The 13,691-nt window shown below is 37.1% G+C and overlaps 1 protein-coding gene across 6 annotated transcripts in view; it reads left to right on the forward strand.

Annotated features, from left to right (window-relative positions):
* Positions 1 to 13,691, forward strand: part of WDSUB1 (WD repeat, sterile alpha motif and U-box domain containing 1) — a 55,688-nt gene that overhangs the window by 17,074 nt on the left and 24,923 nt on the right. For 5 of the 6 annotated variants that reach the window (XM_054044280.1, XM_054044281.1, XM_054044283.1 and 2 more), the window contains 6 exons: positions 3,485 to 3,577; positions 4,708 to 4,801; positions 8,328 to 8,361; positions 10,605 to 10,645; positions 10,734 to 10,840; positions 11,437 to 11,616. In XM_054044280.1, coding sequence (XP_053900255.1) covers positions 3,485 to 3,577; positions 4,708 to 4,801; positions 8,328 to 8,361; positions 10,605 to 10,645; positions 10,734 to 10,840; positions 11,437 to 11,616 — 549 coding nt within the window. The remainder of the gene's footprint in view (positions 1 to 3,484; positions 3,578 to 4,707; positions 4,802 to 8,327; positions 8,362 to 10,604; positions 10,646 to 10,733; positions 10,841 to 11,436; positions 11,617 to 13,691) is intronic. The other variant, XM_054044284.1, reaches the window with a different exon arrangement.

A 13,691-nucleotide genomic window follows, 5' to 3' on the forward strand; every position in this document is an offset into this window, starting at 1 on the left:
ACATTCTTTGCTGGATCAGAGCCAGAGTACTTAACACATTGCAGGTTTGAGCCCTTGGATGTTAGTAAGGCACAGAAGAGACAGAAACAATAATGGTTAAAATAATTGGCAGATTCTTTCCTGCACGGCATCTTCACACAGCATGGGAGATTGAGGGGGGAGGCCTCAGATCCGTGTTTATGATTCCCAGGGCCGGCCCTGGTCTTGACCATGCTTAGAACATCTGGTGGGTAGCAATGTATTGTGCCTCTGTCACAAGGCACTTAAAAGATTCTGTGTTGATGGAGGATAACTGTGGCAAAGAGGATGGAGGTAGCAAGACCCAACTGCAACACCAATCAGGGAATACCCATCAATGGGAGAATTCTCTGCTGGATATTTGCAGCCCATTTGTTCCATCTAAGTGGAGTAAAGGGGCCATAAACCAAATTGAGGTTCTGGCCCATTGTCTGATTGTACCTAATAGGGGAAAAATCCTAGGCCCAAACTGCAAAGATCAGATCCTATGCAAAACTTGTCTCTAATTCCGAGATGTTTGGATCCAAGGCTTTGGGTCAGCCCATTGTACAGATAGAGGAAAGCTGCAAAGTTCAAAACTGCATCTGAGTTTATGCACAGTTCATAGATTTTGGAGCTGAGGTTGTGATTTGGACCCAGTTCTAATGAGAACTGGTCAAGAATATCTTTATTTCTGTGTGGCAGATAGTCCTAGAAATGCTTCCAGGATTATGGAGAACTAGGATTACATTTTGCTCTGATTTACTTCCCCACATAACTGTTGAAGTTGATTGGGCTGAGTTGGGTTTAATTCAGAACAGGAGTTTAGCTGCTGTGTAGGTCATGGGAATACATATTAAGGCTCCATAGGAGAAACTTTCACCTAGTTTTTCCAAAATGTAAAACAAGTTGGGTAAAAGAATACATGTAATTTGGTCATCTGGGGCCACTTCTCTGATTTTTCTACATTCTCTACTGTCTTATACATATACACAGGTACCACTCCTTCACGCCTCCCCAGAGCTGTACCCAGTTCTCCTGGGAAAACAGACCAGATTTTGGAGACATGCATACTATCATTGCATCATTAACTATCCAGTTAAAGTGCCATTTTTAATTAATATCACATGAAAATCTGAATTAAAAAAGACTTGCATAAGGGCAGGAGAAAGCCCTTAGGCTCGGTACCATTTAAAAGTTATAAACATATGCTTCAAATTTCCTTCTCTTGAATTTTTGGATTTTCAAATGTAGGTTTTTACTCCCAAAACCCATTGCATACAGATTGGTTTTGAAATGTCAAGGTTTATGACAAATTATGTGTGAAAGATTTATACAAAATTAAAATTAATGAAAAAGCGAGACATAATCTTAAATGAGGCACAAAGTTTTAGAAGATTAAAATAACACAAATCAAGAAAACAGTTGCCAAGGAGATATGTATTTTCACAGTCAGGAAAGGAGCGTGACCTTTTTTTAGATTTCTCAACCGGCATTCAAGTCCTTTAGTAAACAAATTAACTAGCTAAAGGCTGAGTTCCATCCTCAGATATAGCTCCCACTTATGTTGTTGAAGTTACCTATTCAAACACTAGTGATGAATTTGGCCCATTATTTTTTAATGTACAGAATAGCAGTTATATACAGTATTTAAAACAAATTTACTACCTAGCCCTCAGTTAGTGCTGATCACTTCTTAGTATTTAGGAGCAATTATATCATACTGTTATAATTGCCTCACACACTACTCAAAATCTTCGAATACTCAGAAATGGAATGCACTGATTGGCATGTTCACTATTTTAATTGTCTCTTATCTGTAATGACAAGAGCAGTTTTTCTCAAACTGGTACTGGTTTTGCAGTTAGGTGGTACATGGATTCATTTATCAGAATATGAACACATTATAACTAAACTGATTACAGTATGAAAATATGTGAAGTACTTTTGAATTTTACATGTGTACATTAGTTTTTAAAGTTTGAGAACTGCTGACCTGGAGAGAACATGCATACAACCACGTTTAAAGGCTCTCTCGCTTCATCCACCACAAAAAAGAAACAACCTTTATTATCCATTTTGATCAACCCATCTTCAAGTAGTCAATAATTTGAGTAGTAGGAAGAAGGAAAAACAAAAACTAAGGAAAACAAGACTGGCAACTATGTACAGAGTATCTTTTGCAAAACAAAAAACAACTCCACAGTTTTTATTGCCAGGTTTGTCACAAAATTATATCATCACAGTAAATTGGCAGTAGAAACTGTTTCTAGACTTCCATATAAATCACCTTTTTCAAATACAACAGAACCTTGCTAATTTGTACTAATGACTGGTAGGCCCTTTGTGAATTACTGAATTTTGTAAATAAGCACACTAGAAAAAATGCAAGATTTGTTTAATGGTTTTTACTTCTTTGTATTCACTGTACATTTAATTTGAAAATCGAAATTTCTATCTTTAAAGACCATGCTCTTCTTAGTCCCCTTGTTATATGGTATCCTTCTTAGGTAGATAATTTACTTAGATTATCATAGAAGTGTGGAACTGAAAGGGACCTCAAACGGCCATTTGGTCCAGTGCCCTAATCTCTCTGTATAAGAGAGTTTAGCCTGACCATTCTAGAAAATTCATTGCCAAAGGTGCTTTATTCATTTATTTGATGAGTGTATTTTAGATTTAATTATGATTATATCTCATAGTATTTATCTTATAACAATATAATTTTTTAGTTTATATGTAGCATATATTGTAAAAGTTACTAAGTCTTGGAAAAGGGATCTAGCAACAGCATTCTACACTTAAGTCTTTGCTGTAAAATTGGAACTGAAATTGTTTTTAGTGTGTGAATTACAAATTTGGGTCTACTCTAAACGAAATAATATATATTAATATGTTTTTAAAAATCCTTGAAAATAAAAATGTTCATAAAACCATTGCAGTTTCCTGTTTTGTGATTTTTGGTTTTATTTATTTATTTATTTTATATATATAAATCCTTTACAAATAAATCAGGTCAGATACACATCGAAGCCACTCTTTTTTTGTTGTCATAACACCACAAAACAGACTTTTTAAAAAACTTTAAATAATGGGCCAGATGTTTTCCTGCACTGTAGCTCCACTCAGCATGGGAGGTGGAAAGGGGAGCCCTCAGGGAGAAATTAAACTATCTTGTATAGCTGGTGGTAAGTCTTTAGCTTTGACTGCTATCTCATTTTTATTGTCACAACTGCTCAGTTTTGGATTTCTTCCACCTGTACTATTCATGAAACAACATTTGAATGTGATATCTGCTATACAATTTAACTTGATTGCAAAATCATATCATTCATTTGTATAATTATTTTATCAATACTTTAAAAAGGTATTAGGAATGTGGAAGCTAATTTTCAAATTGAAATGTTAGAATTGTAACCTAGCTTACAGGTCTGTCACATTCTTTTCAGTGCTTCTGATCCCCTTTAAAACATTTGCGTTTTATCAGGTGGAGAACAAGGATCCAGATACTTCCGAATGGCATCTTCTGGTCAGGATAACCAGATCAAGCTTTGGCTTATTTCACTTGCTGATCGATTAGGTATGTATAGCAATAAGTTACAATTTAGTGCTAATAAGCGCCTATCAATCAAGGTTATAGATACAAAGTTAGTGAGACTAATCACATGCTTTTAAAGTTAAGCTCCTGCTTAAGTGCTTCGCTAGAGTGGAGTTAGAGGGCTCCGCACTTTGCAGGATCAAGCTTTGCTTAACTTCTTTATTTATTAAAGTTTTTAACTGACATACAGTAATCAGTTACAGTATGTTACAAATCTGCAGAATAGTTGGTACATTATTATGTTACGCATTTTATTATACAAGAGTATTTTTTTTTTTTTTGTTGGAAGCTATCAATAATTTGTTTGAGTGTAGAACTGTTGAAAGGTGCTCGGTTGACATGCTTGGAGACCAGAGTCCTCTCTTTATCCTTCCCAAAGAGGTACAGTGCAGACAGTGATGGTATTAAAATTACCCCAGTCCTGAGCTAAGTTGACCATAACTAGGAGTGACTCATTTGTCCATTAAATCCATGACATCTGCTAAAACTGCAACAAATATTTCTGCTGTGGGGGGGTGGCTTTGTGATTTAGGTACCAGTCCAGCAGAAGTGGGACTGAGAGCTCCAAAACCATTTTCAATAAAGGGGGGGGGGAAAACCTTCCCTCTTTTCTTTGTGTGTTCTGTACATATGTGGGCTGTATGTATTTTAAAAGAATGTTAAGATTTCAAAGTGAAGCAGCAGACGTGAGGAAATACTAAAGTTAAGGTTGCCCATGCAATCCTAATTACCCCCTTCTGTGCATGCATTATGGTATGAGGCCAGATCCATGAGCCTGCTTTGGTGGCACAAAACAGCCACAAAGCCAGTTTATCCAGAAATTCTAAGCAGAGTAGAGCCATAATAACTGCTTCTGTGTCAACCCTTCTTGCACTCTATGGCGCAAGAGGCCTGGCCAAAGAACAGAGGGTGTGGTTGGAGGGTGTCCCTATGCTCTACTAATCACTGCTGTCTTTTATACTATTGACAGTTGGCTTCACTTGATTACACTATATCAAGCTCTCAAGTTTTCAGTCCTTTTAAAGTAATAAATCTAAACATTTTTAAAGGAAAATGATTGGTTAACAAGTTTAGAAAAATCATGTTCTACTTTTTGCTAATTGTGTTTGTAGGTTGTGAATTAAAATATGAATGCACATTGAACGGACACTCTGCCCCAGTCCTGGCTTGTGCTTTTTCCTATGATGGGCAGATGTTAGTCTCAGGGTAAGCAGTTTCACTTTATTTTAGTTGTTTAAATTTTACAGTAGATGGCTGTGCTTAGATAAATATTTATCTCCCCCTTCTGAAGTGGAAATTGAGTTGTTTTTGTTTTTAAGCACTGAAGTTAATTCTCAGTTAATTGAAAAATTACTAAGGAATAGGATGAGAGTGTTGGAGTGGGGGAGAACTCAATTTCAGCTTTGGTGTATGAAAAGCTTTTCTGGACACTTATCTACATTATTACATGAAGATAATATAAACAGTGGCCTAGAACTCGAAAAAAAATCACTGTTTTAAAATATTGACTTTGTGTGCATGCGTAGGTATATAAATTTTACAAAGTTTGAAAGTGATATGTATTTTAATGATGATCTAGAATCTGTTGGAATGTATAACTACCCAAAGGAATTCACTCTCTTTTTTTGAGGGGCAGGGGAGAGAAGGAACACATGCAAAGTGTTTATTTCTGGTGCCAGATTTCTGTACTTTTCCAAAAATTTACCCATAATATTTGTGGGCACATCACAAAAACTCAAATTTATTATATATGAATAAAACTTGTAGATACATGTACAAATCCACAGTTTGTATGTATAAATGCTAGTGTTCCATGCAAAAATACATTTTTTTAAATTGCAAAAATATGTGCTTATAAATATTTCAGGCATATTTTCTGATGCCATGTGAATATTGAAACAACACTACTTAAGCTCTACCTACTGTTTAAAAAAAAATTATGAATATATTTCTCTTTTACTGTTCACCTTAATATGTTTGTAGAGGGTGGATTTTTCTGGTGTTTATGTATTGTATTGAGTATTGTATGTGAACATCTTATTATTGATATTAGGGTTTTTTTAATATATCGGAGGAAAAATTCAATGCCCTCCATATTCTTTCTATAATAGCACAGGAGACAGATGGAATTTGCCACGCCATGTCAACAATGGTTGACCGTTTAACCAATAGAATTTTAAACCCCATTTACATCTCTAACTAATGCTTTCATCAGAAATTAGCAATAAATCCTAGATTGGTGTTGAAGCCTCCTGACAATGGACTCTGGCTACCCAGAGTATCACTTGAGTGTTTTTAAGTACTATATAATTATGACTTAAGGTTCTGCTTTCATCTCATTACTGAAACATGGACATTTGTAGGTGTAAGTCTTAATGGGAGTCCAGCATGCAAAACCCTATTAAAATGAGATTATATTTGTGAAATGTAGATATTTTAAATCAAATACTGACCCTAGTGATTAATATTAATACTGTGCATTAACTTAAGGTGCTAGCCACAGTCCATTTCAGTTAGATGTAGAAATACAATCTCTGTTTGACTCTGACTATTGCAGGTAAAAGGTGTTAGCTTATTAATTCTACACCAGTTTCATATTATTACTTGTAATAATGAGAACACTCTGATTTGGAGTACAGTGGCCACCACTAAAAGTGGGTATGCCCTGAAATCATGTTACTGTGTTACTTGCTGTGTATTCTAAAGGTAGCAATTGTTTCTTCTGATAGTATCAGTATTGTATAAAAATGTGAGGGTGGGAGAGAAAACAGTTATGGATAGTTTTACAAGAAAGGGAAATTTTAATGTTTTGGTAATATTAAATTAAGTAACCAATATCATGGTGGGATCAACTTCCTTATTTTCTGTATTCTAACATTGATTTTTTTTAAAGAAAATGATAAGTAAGGTAGAATATTTATAATCATTTATGATTTTATATATTTCAGTGACATTATGCATGTTTTTATTCCACATTGTAATAGATAATTAAATAAATAAATTGTAAGCTGTCAAAGTAGCAACTTGAAATAACAATTCCAACAATACACCCTTTTAATTTCCATTCTATTACCAAAAAAAATCTAAATTAAGAAAATACCTTTTTAGAAAACAATAGAATGTTGTAGATTAACCAGTAATTAAAGTCATAACACAAATCCCAGAGGACAATAACTTTTTGTCATTTTTCTTTGTGGTGTTTTTTGTTTTTGTTTTGGGGAGCCAAAGGTTCTTTTCATTCTCTTTTTTGGTATTTTCTTTTTGGATCACAAATGTGAGAGGAGATTGGGGAGGCAGAGTAGTGGTGTTGGGAACCAGACAGAAGAGTAGCCCTAGGGCAATGGGAGGCAGAGAAGTGGTGCTGCTGGGTCAAGATAGTAATAGGAAATGGATGGCAGCTCTCCTATCTTATGGGCGAGGACATGTCTCTTTGGACATGTCTACGCAGAAAAGAAAACCTGTGGTTGGCCCGTGCCAGGCTGCTTGGGCTTGTGAGGCTTGGGCTGCGGGGTTGTTTCATTGCTGTGTCGATTTTCGGGCTGAGGCCTGGGCTTTAGGACTCTGTGGGGCAGGAGCGTCCCAGAGCTCAGACTCCAGCCCGAGCCCGGAAATCGACACAGCAATGAAACAGCCCCACAACCCAGCCCATGAGCCGAAGTCGGTTGGCACAGGCCAGCGCAGGTTTTTTACTGTTTAGACATCCCGTCTGAGTAGCCAGGGAGAGGCAGTCATTTTTGTATGCCTTAAAGACTGACTTTTCAGCCTGAAATTATCACTCACACATTAACAGTGGAATAGAGGGGAAAGTCAGAAGACAGACTAAAACATAAGAGTTGATATGATTTTTTTTTTTTTAAAAACTCATAATTTTTTTGGCCAGGTTTTGAGCCAGTTGCATGATTTTTGAGGGTCCGATTCATGATTTTTGATCTCTTGAGTTGGCATCCAGTCTGTATAGTTGTACTCCATACATCTTTCAGGAAGAACTGTAGTTGCTGAAAATAAACATGTAACACTTTGTATTTGGATTATCTTATTAAAAATAGTGATATTTTAACTATGCAGTATTTTACATTCTGAACTGAGCCATTTCCTCTAGTCTGCTTTGCAGATATTCAGGGTCCAAATTGCAGCAGAAATACTTGGAAGATAAGAGCACAGGTTCTGGAACTAAGGATGCTGGGAGTGCCGCTGCACCCCCTGACTTGAGGCGCTTTCCATCATATCCAGGGTTCACAGTTTGGTTCAGTGGCTCTCAGCATCCCCACTATAAAAATTGTTCCAGTACTCCTGGGTAGGAGAGCCCACTCAGTCAGTTTTCACAGTATCCACACATGGTTGAGCCCACCTTTGCAGCTAGTCCCTGTACTGGAGCATTGAGGGGACAAATGTGAATGAGCTATTGGTGTGGTGGTAGCATGGCCAGTGGATTTATGTACTTCACACATGCACTGCCTCAAAAACCTATTGGAATGAGAGGAGCTGTGGGCTTCGGCCACTACTCTTTCTTCTAGGCTATACCTCAAGCTGCTGTATAGATGTTCAGACCCTAACTCTAGATTTCAGTGAAGAGGATTGCTACGTCTAACATCTGCATAGTTGCTGCCAGCAAATCTTGTTTGTTTAGACTTTCCTTGTGGGACAAAAAATTGTCCCATAGTTTTTAATTGTAATAGTTTGTTTTCTCATCTCTTTCCATGCCATCATTTAATTTAATGTGTTTTTTTTAAAGATCTGTGGACAAATCCATCATAATACATGACATTGTAAGTATTGCATAATTCAAGATTGTTTACTGATTTTTTTTATCCCTTCACCTGAAATGTTCTCTTCTATCTTGAGAAGACTAGCAAATATGACCTGAAATCTTTAGTGTGTGTTTTTTTGGAGTAGGAGTGAGGAAGGAGATCATCCATATCAAAGTACAGAGTGTCTGTGTCTGTCTCTCTCTCTCTCGCCACCCTTTTCTATACTTTATTCTTTTCTTATCTTGGTATTGTACAACAGAATCCCACTATTGTATACGTATGTATCTGCACACTTAAGTGGATAAAATTTGTAAGTCTTATGTGTCGTCATATTATCAAAAGCATGCAAGATTGCAGTCATTGACACAGGAAAAAAATAGGAGTTTCCTATATCAGTAATAGTTGTTTTAGGAATCTTTTAATATATTATATGTACAAACATGGACAATTCAGGGGAATGGTTAAGAAATAGCATTCTTTAATATCATACCCTTTTTACATCTTATTGCTTAGACTTATTGCTTGACGGTAGGAATAATACCACTGAAAACTGTGATAAAGCCTTCCTAATTCATCTGTACATAGTATTTAACTTTTGTCTTTTACAATATTAAAATTATTAATCTGCTTTCCTGAGAGTGAAGGGTGAACATACTTTATCTATATAGTTAGTGGAACAACTTTTGTGTATAGTCAACATCTAAGATCAGATGTGTTTAGGAATTCTTGTCTCACATAGAAATGTAATGGTCCCTTACCTATTCAAATGTCAGTTGGTTTAAAGTGCTCACGCAGACCTGAAAGAATTAATCCTAATCAGAATATGAGCAAGGTGACACCAAAGGCATAATTTGGCCCCTATGTTTTTCCTGTCTCCTCACCAGTGTAAATTCACAAATCAGTGGTTAATTTATAGTGGTGTAACTGAGAGCATGATCTGGTCCTGAACTTGCTGGGAACTACAAGACATGGGAGAGGAAGCATATTCACTCATTAAAGTCACAGAACTGGGAGATGTGAATTCTGTTTCTGGTTCTTAAACAGACTTCCGATGTGATGGTGGACAAATCACTGTGCCTCTGGGGCTGGATCATGCCAGGCCTTCCCTGGGCGCTGACTGCTGCTGAAATACTTTTTGGACTCTATGCTTACTGTGACAGCAGCTTAAGGTGATGAGGAAGGCATCAGCCTCCCAGCAAATCAGAGTCTGAGGGTGTGTCCGACCAGTCATATAGCCTGTACAAAATTGAGCCATACTTGGTTTAGAGATGTCCCAGCTGACCATGGCCTCACTGGATAAATTGTGGTAACCAGGCTGGGATGGATTGTATTTTCTTTTTCTTCATCAGTGTCAATATTGATTTATAGTGAGGTTTAAAAAGATTAATTGCTTTCTTTAAGTTACCACTTTATTTAAAAAAAAATAGCATGATTGCTGACTACTTCAAGAAATAAATTATTTGTTCCACTGTTCTGTTTAGTCCTATAATGTTAATTGGGAGATAACAGTGAAAGAACAATAGGTCTGGATCAGATGGAGATAAATGTCAGTCTAACATAAGGGACATATCCCTCATGAGGGACAGTTCAGAAGTATGAGAGGAAAAACAGGCAAGTTGACAGGTCAATTAGAATAACTTGGTTTTTTAATTCTGACAATGTCTGTCAAGGGAATCGTGCTACACTAAAGAGAGACTCTTAAACATCATTTAAAGGATTGGAATTGTTAAGATTTGTTTTTGTGAATGGCAGCATCTAGTGGCCACATATGCAAACCACAGTTGCGTAATCCTTGTGATGTTACAGGCCCTGCTTTTTTATTTAAAGGTTGCACCTGGATTTGAGATTCGGTTACTAGTTCACTCTGATACGTTCTTAATTCTAGTATTTTGGAAGAAATGTTTTTTTATCCGGATGAGTAATCAGCCCATATGGAATTTTAGAACTGTCAGTTGAATATATTATATTTCTGTCTGCCAGGTACATTGAGGGACAGCTGTGTGGTCTGTTAGATTGAACATGGGGCTGCAAGTCAGAAGATTTGAGTTTTATTACCAGGTCTGATGCTGACTTGCTATGTGACTTTTGGCACATTATTTACTCTCTTCGTGCCTCAATTACACCATCTTCAGAATTGAAATCATTATGCTTCCCCACCTTTGTAAAGTGCTTTGAATTAAAAATTGCTATATAAATAAAAATGATTAACAGTGATTGTTATTTCTATTTGACCTAACAAATGCAATAATTTTTGTTTGCAGAAAACTGGGAGCATCCTGCACACTTTAACTCAGCATACCAGGTGTGAAATCAGCAAATCCTGTATTAACCAAGGAAATTATTTGATGTGTGATTTTAAATTTCAGTTATTGAATTGCTTTTGTTTCTAGATATGTTACAACTTGTGCCTTTGCACCAGATATTCCATTACTTGCAACAGGTTCAATGGATAAAACTGTGAATATCTGGCAATTTGATCCAAAGCAACATTGTGCAGGTAAGTACATGCATTTGTTTAAGCCGCTCTTTTTATACTTCTGGTATAATATAGTGGTAAACCTATTGGGAGATGCTATACAGACTGCTTTACCCTAGTATGTGCTCAATGTGTAATCTTAAAAAATATAGTCCCAACATTTGACCTTCCTTAAAATTGTTATTTACTATTGGGAAATGTCCTGTATGTTGGAAAAGAAAGAAGAGGGGAAAAAATCTTTTAAATGTACCATTCCTTCTTTAAGGAAATTTTACACCTAAACAAAAGGAGTGTGATCTCTTGCGTCCCTTTTTCTTACTCTCTGGGCAGCACTTAACTGACAAATAATATTCCCAGAGCAGCGCAAACTTTGCCAGTGACACTCGTACACAAATAATATGAGAAACAGAAAATACAAGTTAATTGCAAGCATAGTTGGCAATAGGGACAAAAAATTATTTGCTAATTAATATAGACAAAATAAGTCAGGAAATAAACATTGTAGCTCATAAAAGCTATGTTACAAAGGTATACCAAGAGCAACTTTCAATGCACAAGAACAGTTCTGGTTTTTTTATTTCTTATCTGAAATTTCCCTTTTCTACTTGTTTCCCAAGGAAGTGGATTGGAAGATGAACCTAAGATGTCTATTGAGAACTGGTCAGAGGAAGAGGTCTCAGTCTGGCTTTGTGCACAAGGTTTAAAAGACCTTGTTGGGATTTTCAAGATGAATAACATTGATGGCAAAGAGCTGCTGAGTCTTACAAAACACAGTCTGACTAACGACTTAAAAATTGGTAAGAATGTAAAGGCAAGTAAAATTGTAACCTTTGATAGGAATTTAGGAACTTTTAGAGTGGAAGAAGGTCAGAAATTCCATGTAGGTATGTATATCCTCTCCTTTAAGTTTACAGTTATTCTGCCACTCTATTTTTTTTCCTGTTAAATACAGTACATGGCCAAATACTATTGATACTCTGTTCATCCAAAATACTTGTGTTTTTTTTGAAGTTTTCCTATCCCTAAAGACAACAAATGTACAACAATCTTGTATTGGCAAGGAGTGGACTAAGTTTCCTATTTTATAATTTTCAGCTCTGATATCTGTGAGGTGGAAGAAAGTAATTTCAGTTTCTTTACACACATACATGTTGTGATAAATGAAGGGGATGAGGGATAGCTCCCTTTGATGGACACCCAGCCAGCCAGTTAGCTGTAAAATCCTTCTTGGTAGCTGTTCTCTACTTGCTTTACCTGCAAAGGGTTAAAAAGTCCCCCGGGTTTTAAAAAAAAAAAAAAAAAATGGGCACCTAACCAAAAGAGCCAACGGGAAGGCTAGAACTTTTTTAAATTGGGAAAGAAACTTTCCCTTTGTCTGTTGTTCTTCGGAGAAGGAGATACAGAGCAGTAATGCTATAAAAGCAGGAATGCTGTGTAAGGCTTGAACCAGGTATAAAAATTCATCTTCCATACCTAGAAGAAATCATTGGAAAGGGCATGTTTAAATAGACGCGATTAGGTTTATTTCTTTATTTTGGCTTGTGGATCTCCTCTGTGCTAACCCCAGATGCTTTTGTTTTGCTTGTCACCTTTAAGCTGAACCTCAAGAGAGAGATCTTGATGCTTAATTTTTGTAATTGTTTCTTTTTGTTTTTAATAAATTTTACCTTTTTTAAGAACAGGATTGAATTTTTGGTGTCCTAAGAGGTTTGTGCCTGTTATTTGATTAGCTGGTAGCAACAACTAATTTCCTTTGTTGTCTTTCTCAGCTCTTCCCTGGAGGGAGGATGAAAGGGCTTGAGGGTACCTCACAGGGAGGAATTCCCAAGTGCTCCTTCCTGGGCTCAAGGGGGTATTTTGCATTTGGGTGGTGGCAGCATTTACCAAGCCAAGGTCAGAGAAAAGCTGTAACCTTGGGAGTTTAATACAAGCCTGGAGTGGCCAGTATTAATTTTTAAAATCCTTGAGGGCTCCCACCTTCCATACTCAGAGACAGAGTGGGGATTCGACCTTGACCCATGTACACACTATAGTCAATGATTCTGGCTAATGTAAGCCGTGAACTGTTTTTTGTTGTGTTTTTTTCCTGTCAGTCTGGGGAATCTGTGTGTGTTTGAAACATGTAGAGGCCAGCAACTCTGGATTTAGTTGTGAATTTTTTTGGGTGGAAAATACTGTAATTGAAAAAAATATCATAAATAAAAATGAGCTTTTTGCTAGATTTTTTTTCTCTTAGCCACAGATGTTACATTCATTTTTAAAGTTTGTTAGTAGGGATTAGAAGAAGCTTGCTTGGTACAAGTACTTTTTACAACTATTAATCAAAAGGACACATGGTATACAGTCCTACAGTTTTATGCCAATAAAGTTGGGAACTATATTGCAGAAGTCTGCCCAGAGGAAGTACCATACCATCAGGGCTGGGCTGTGGATGTCTGGCATGCCCGGTCAGCTGCTGAGTTGTGATTGGGGACAATAGCAGGGCTAGCTAGATCAGAAAGCCGGGAAGTCAGGGTTAGGGACTAGCAGGTCAGAGTGGAGCCAGGTCAGGATACCAGGAAGTCAGGTTTGGGTGCCAGGTTACAGACAACAATCCAATAGCGAAGTCAAGGACAGATCAGGGTCAGAAGCCGGAGTCCAGGGTCTGGAGCAGAAATAAGCAGGCAGGCAGTCTTGTTATTGCTCAGACAGCTCCCCATCATGGCTTCCTAATTTATATACTAGTATTGGCCAGTCAGTGAGCTGGGAGTGGCCTCTGTTTAGGCCCTGTGGATGGTACTTCCTGCTGAGCCTAGCTTTGCAGGGTCCTCCTAAGCACACCTACTTCTAATGGCAATGCGGAGGCGTCAGCAGCCCAGAACCCCCGTGGTCT

The sequence above is a fragment of the Malaclemys terrapin genome, chromosome 11, assembly GCF_027887155.1.
Source record: "Malaclemys terrapin pileata isolate rMalTer1 chromosome 11, rMalTer1.hap1, whole genome shotgun sequence".
NCBI classification, from domain to species: domain Eukaryota; kingdom Metazoa; phylum Chordata; order Testudines; family Emydidae; genus Malaclemys; species Malaclemys terrapin.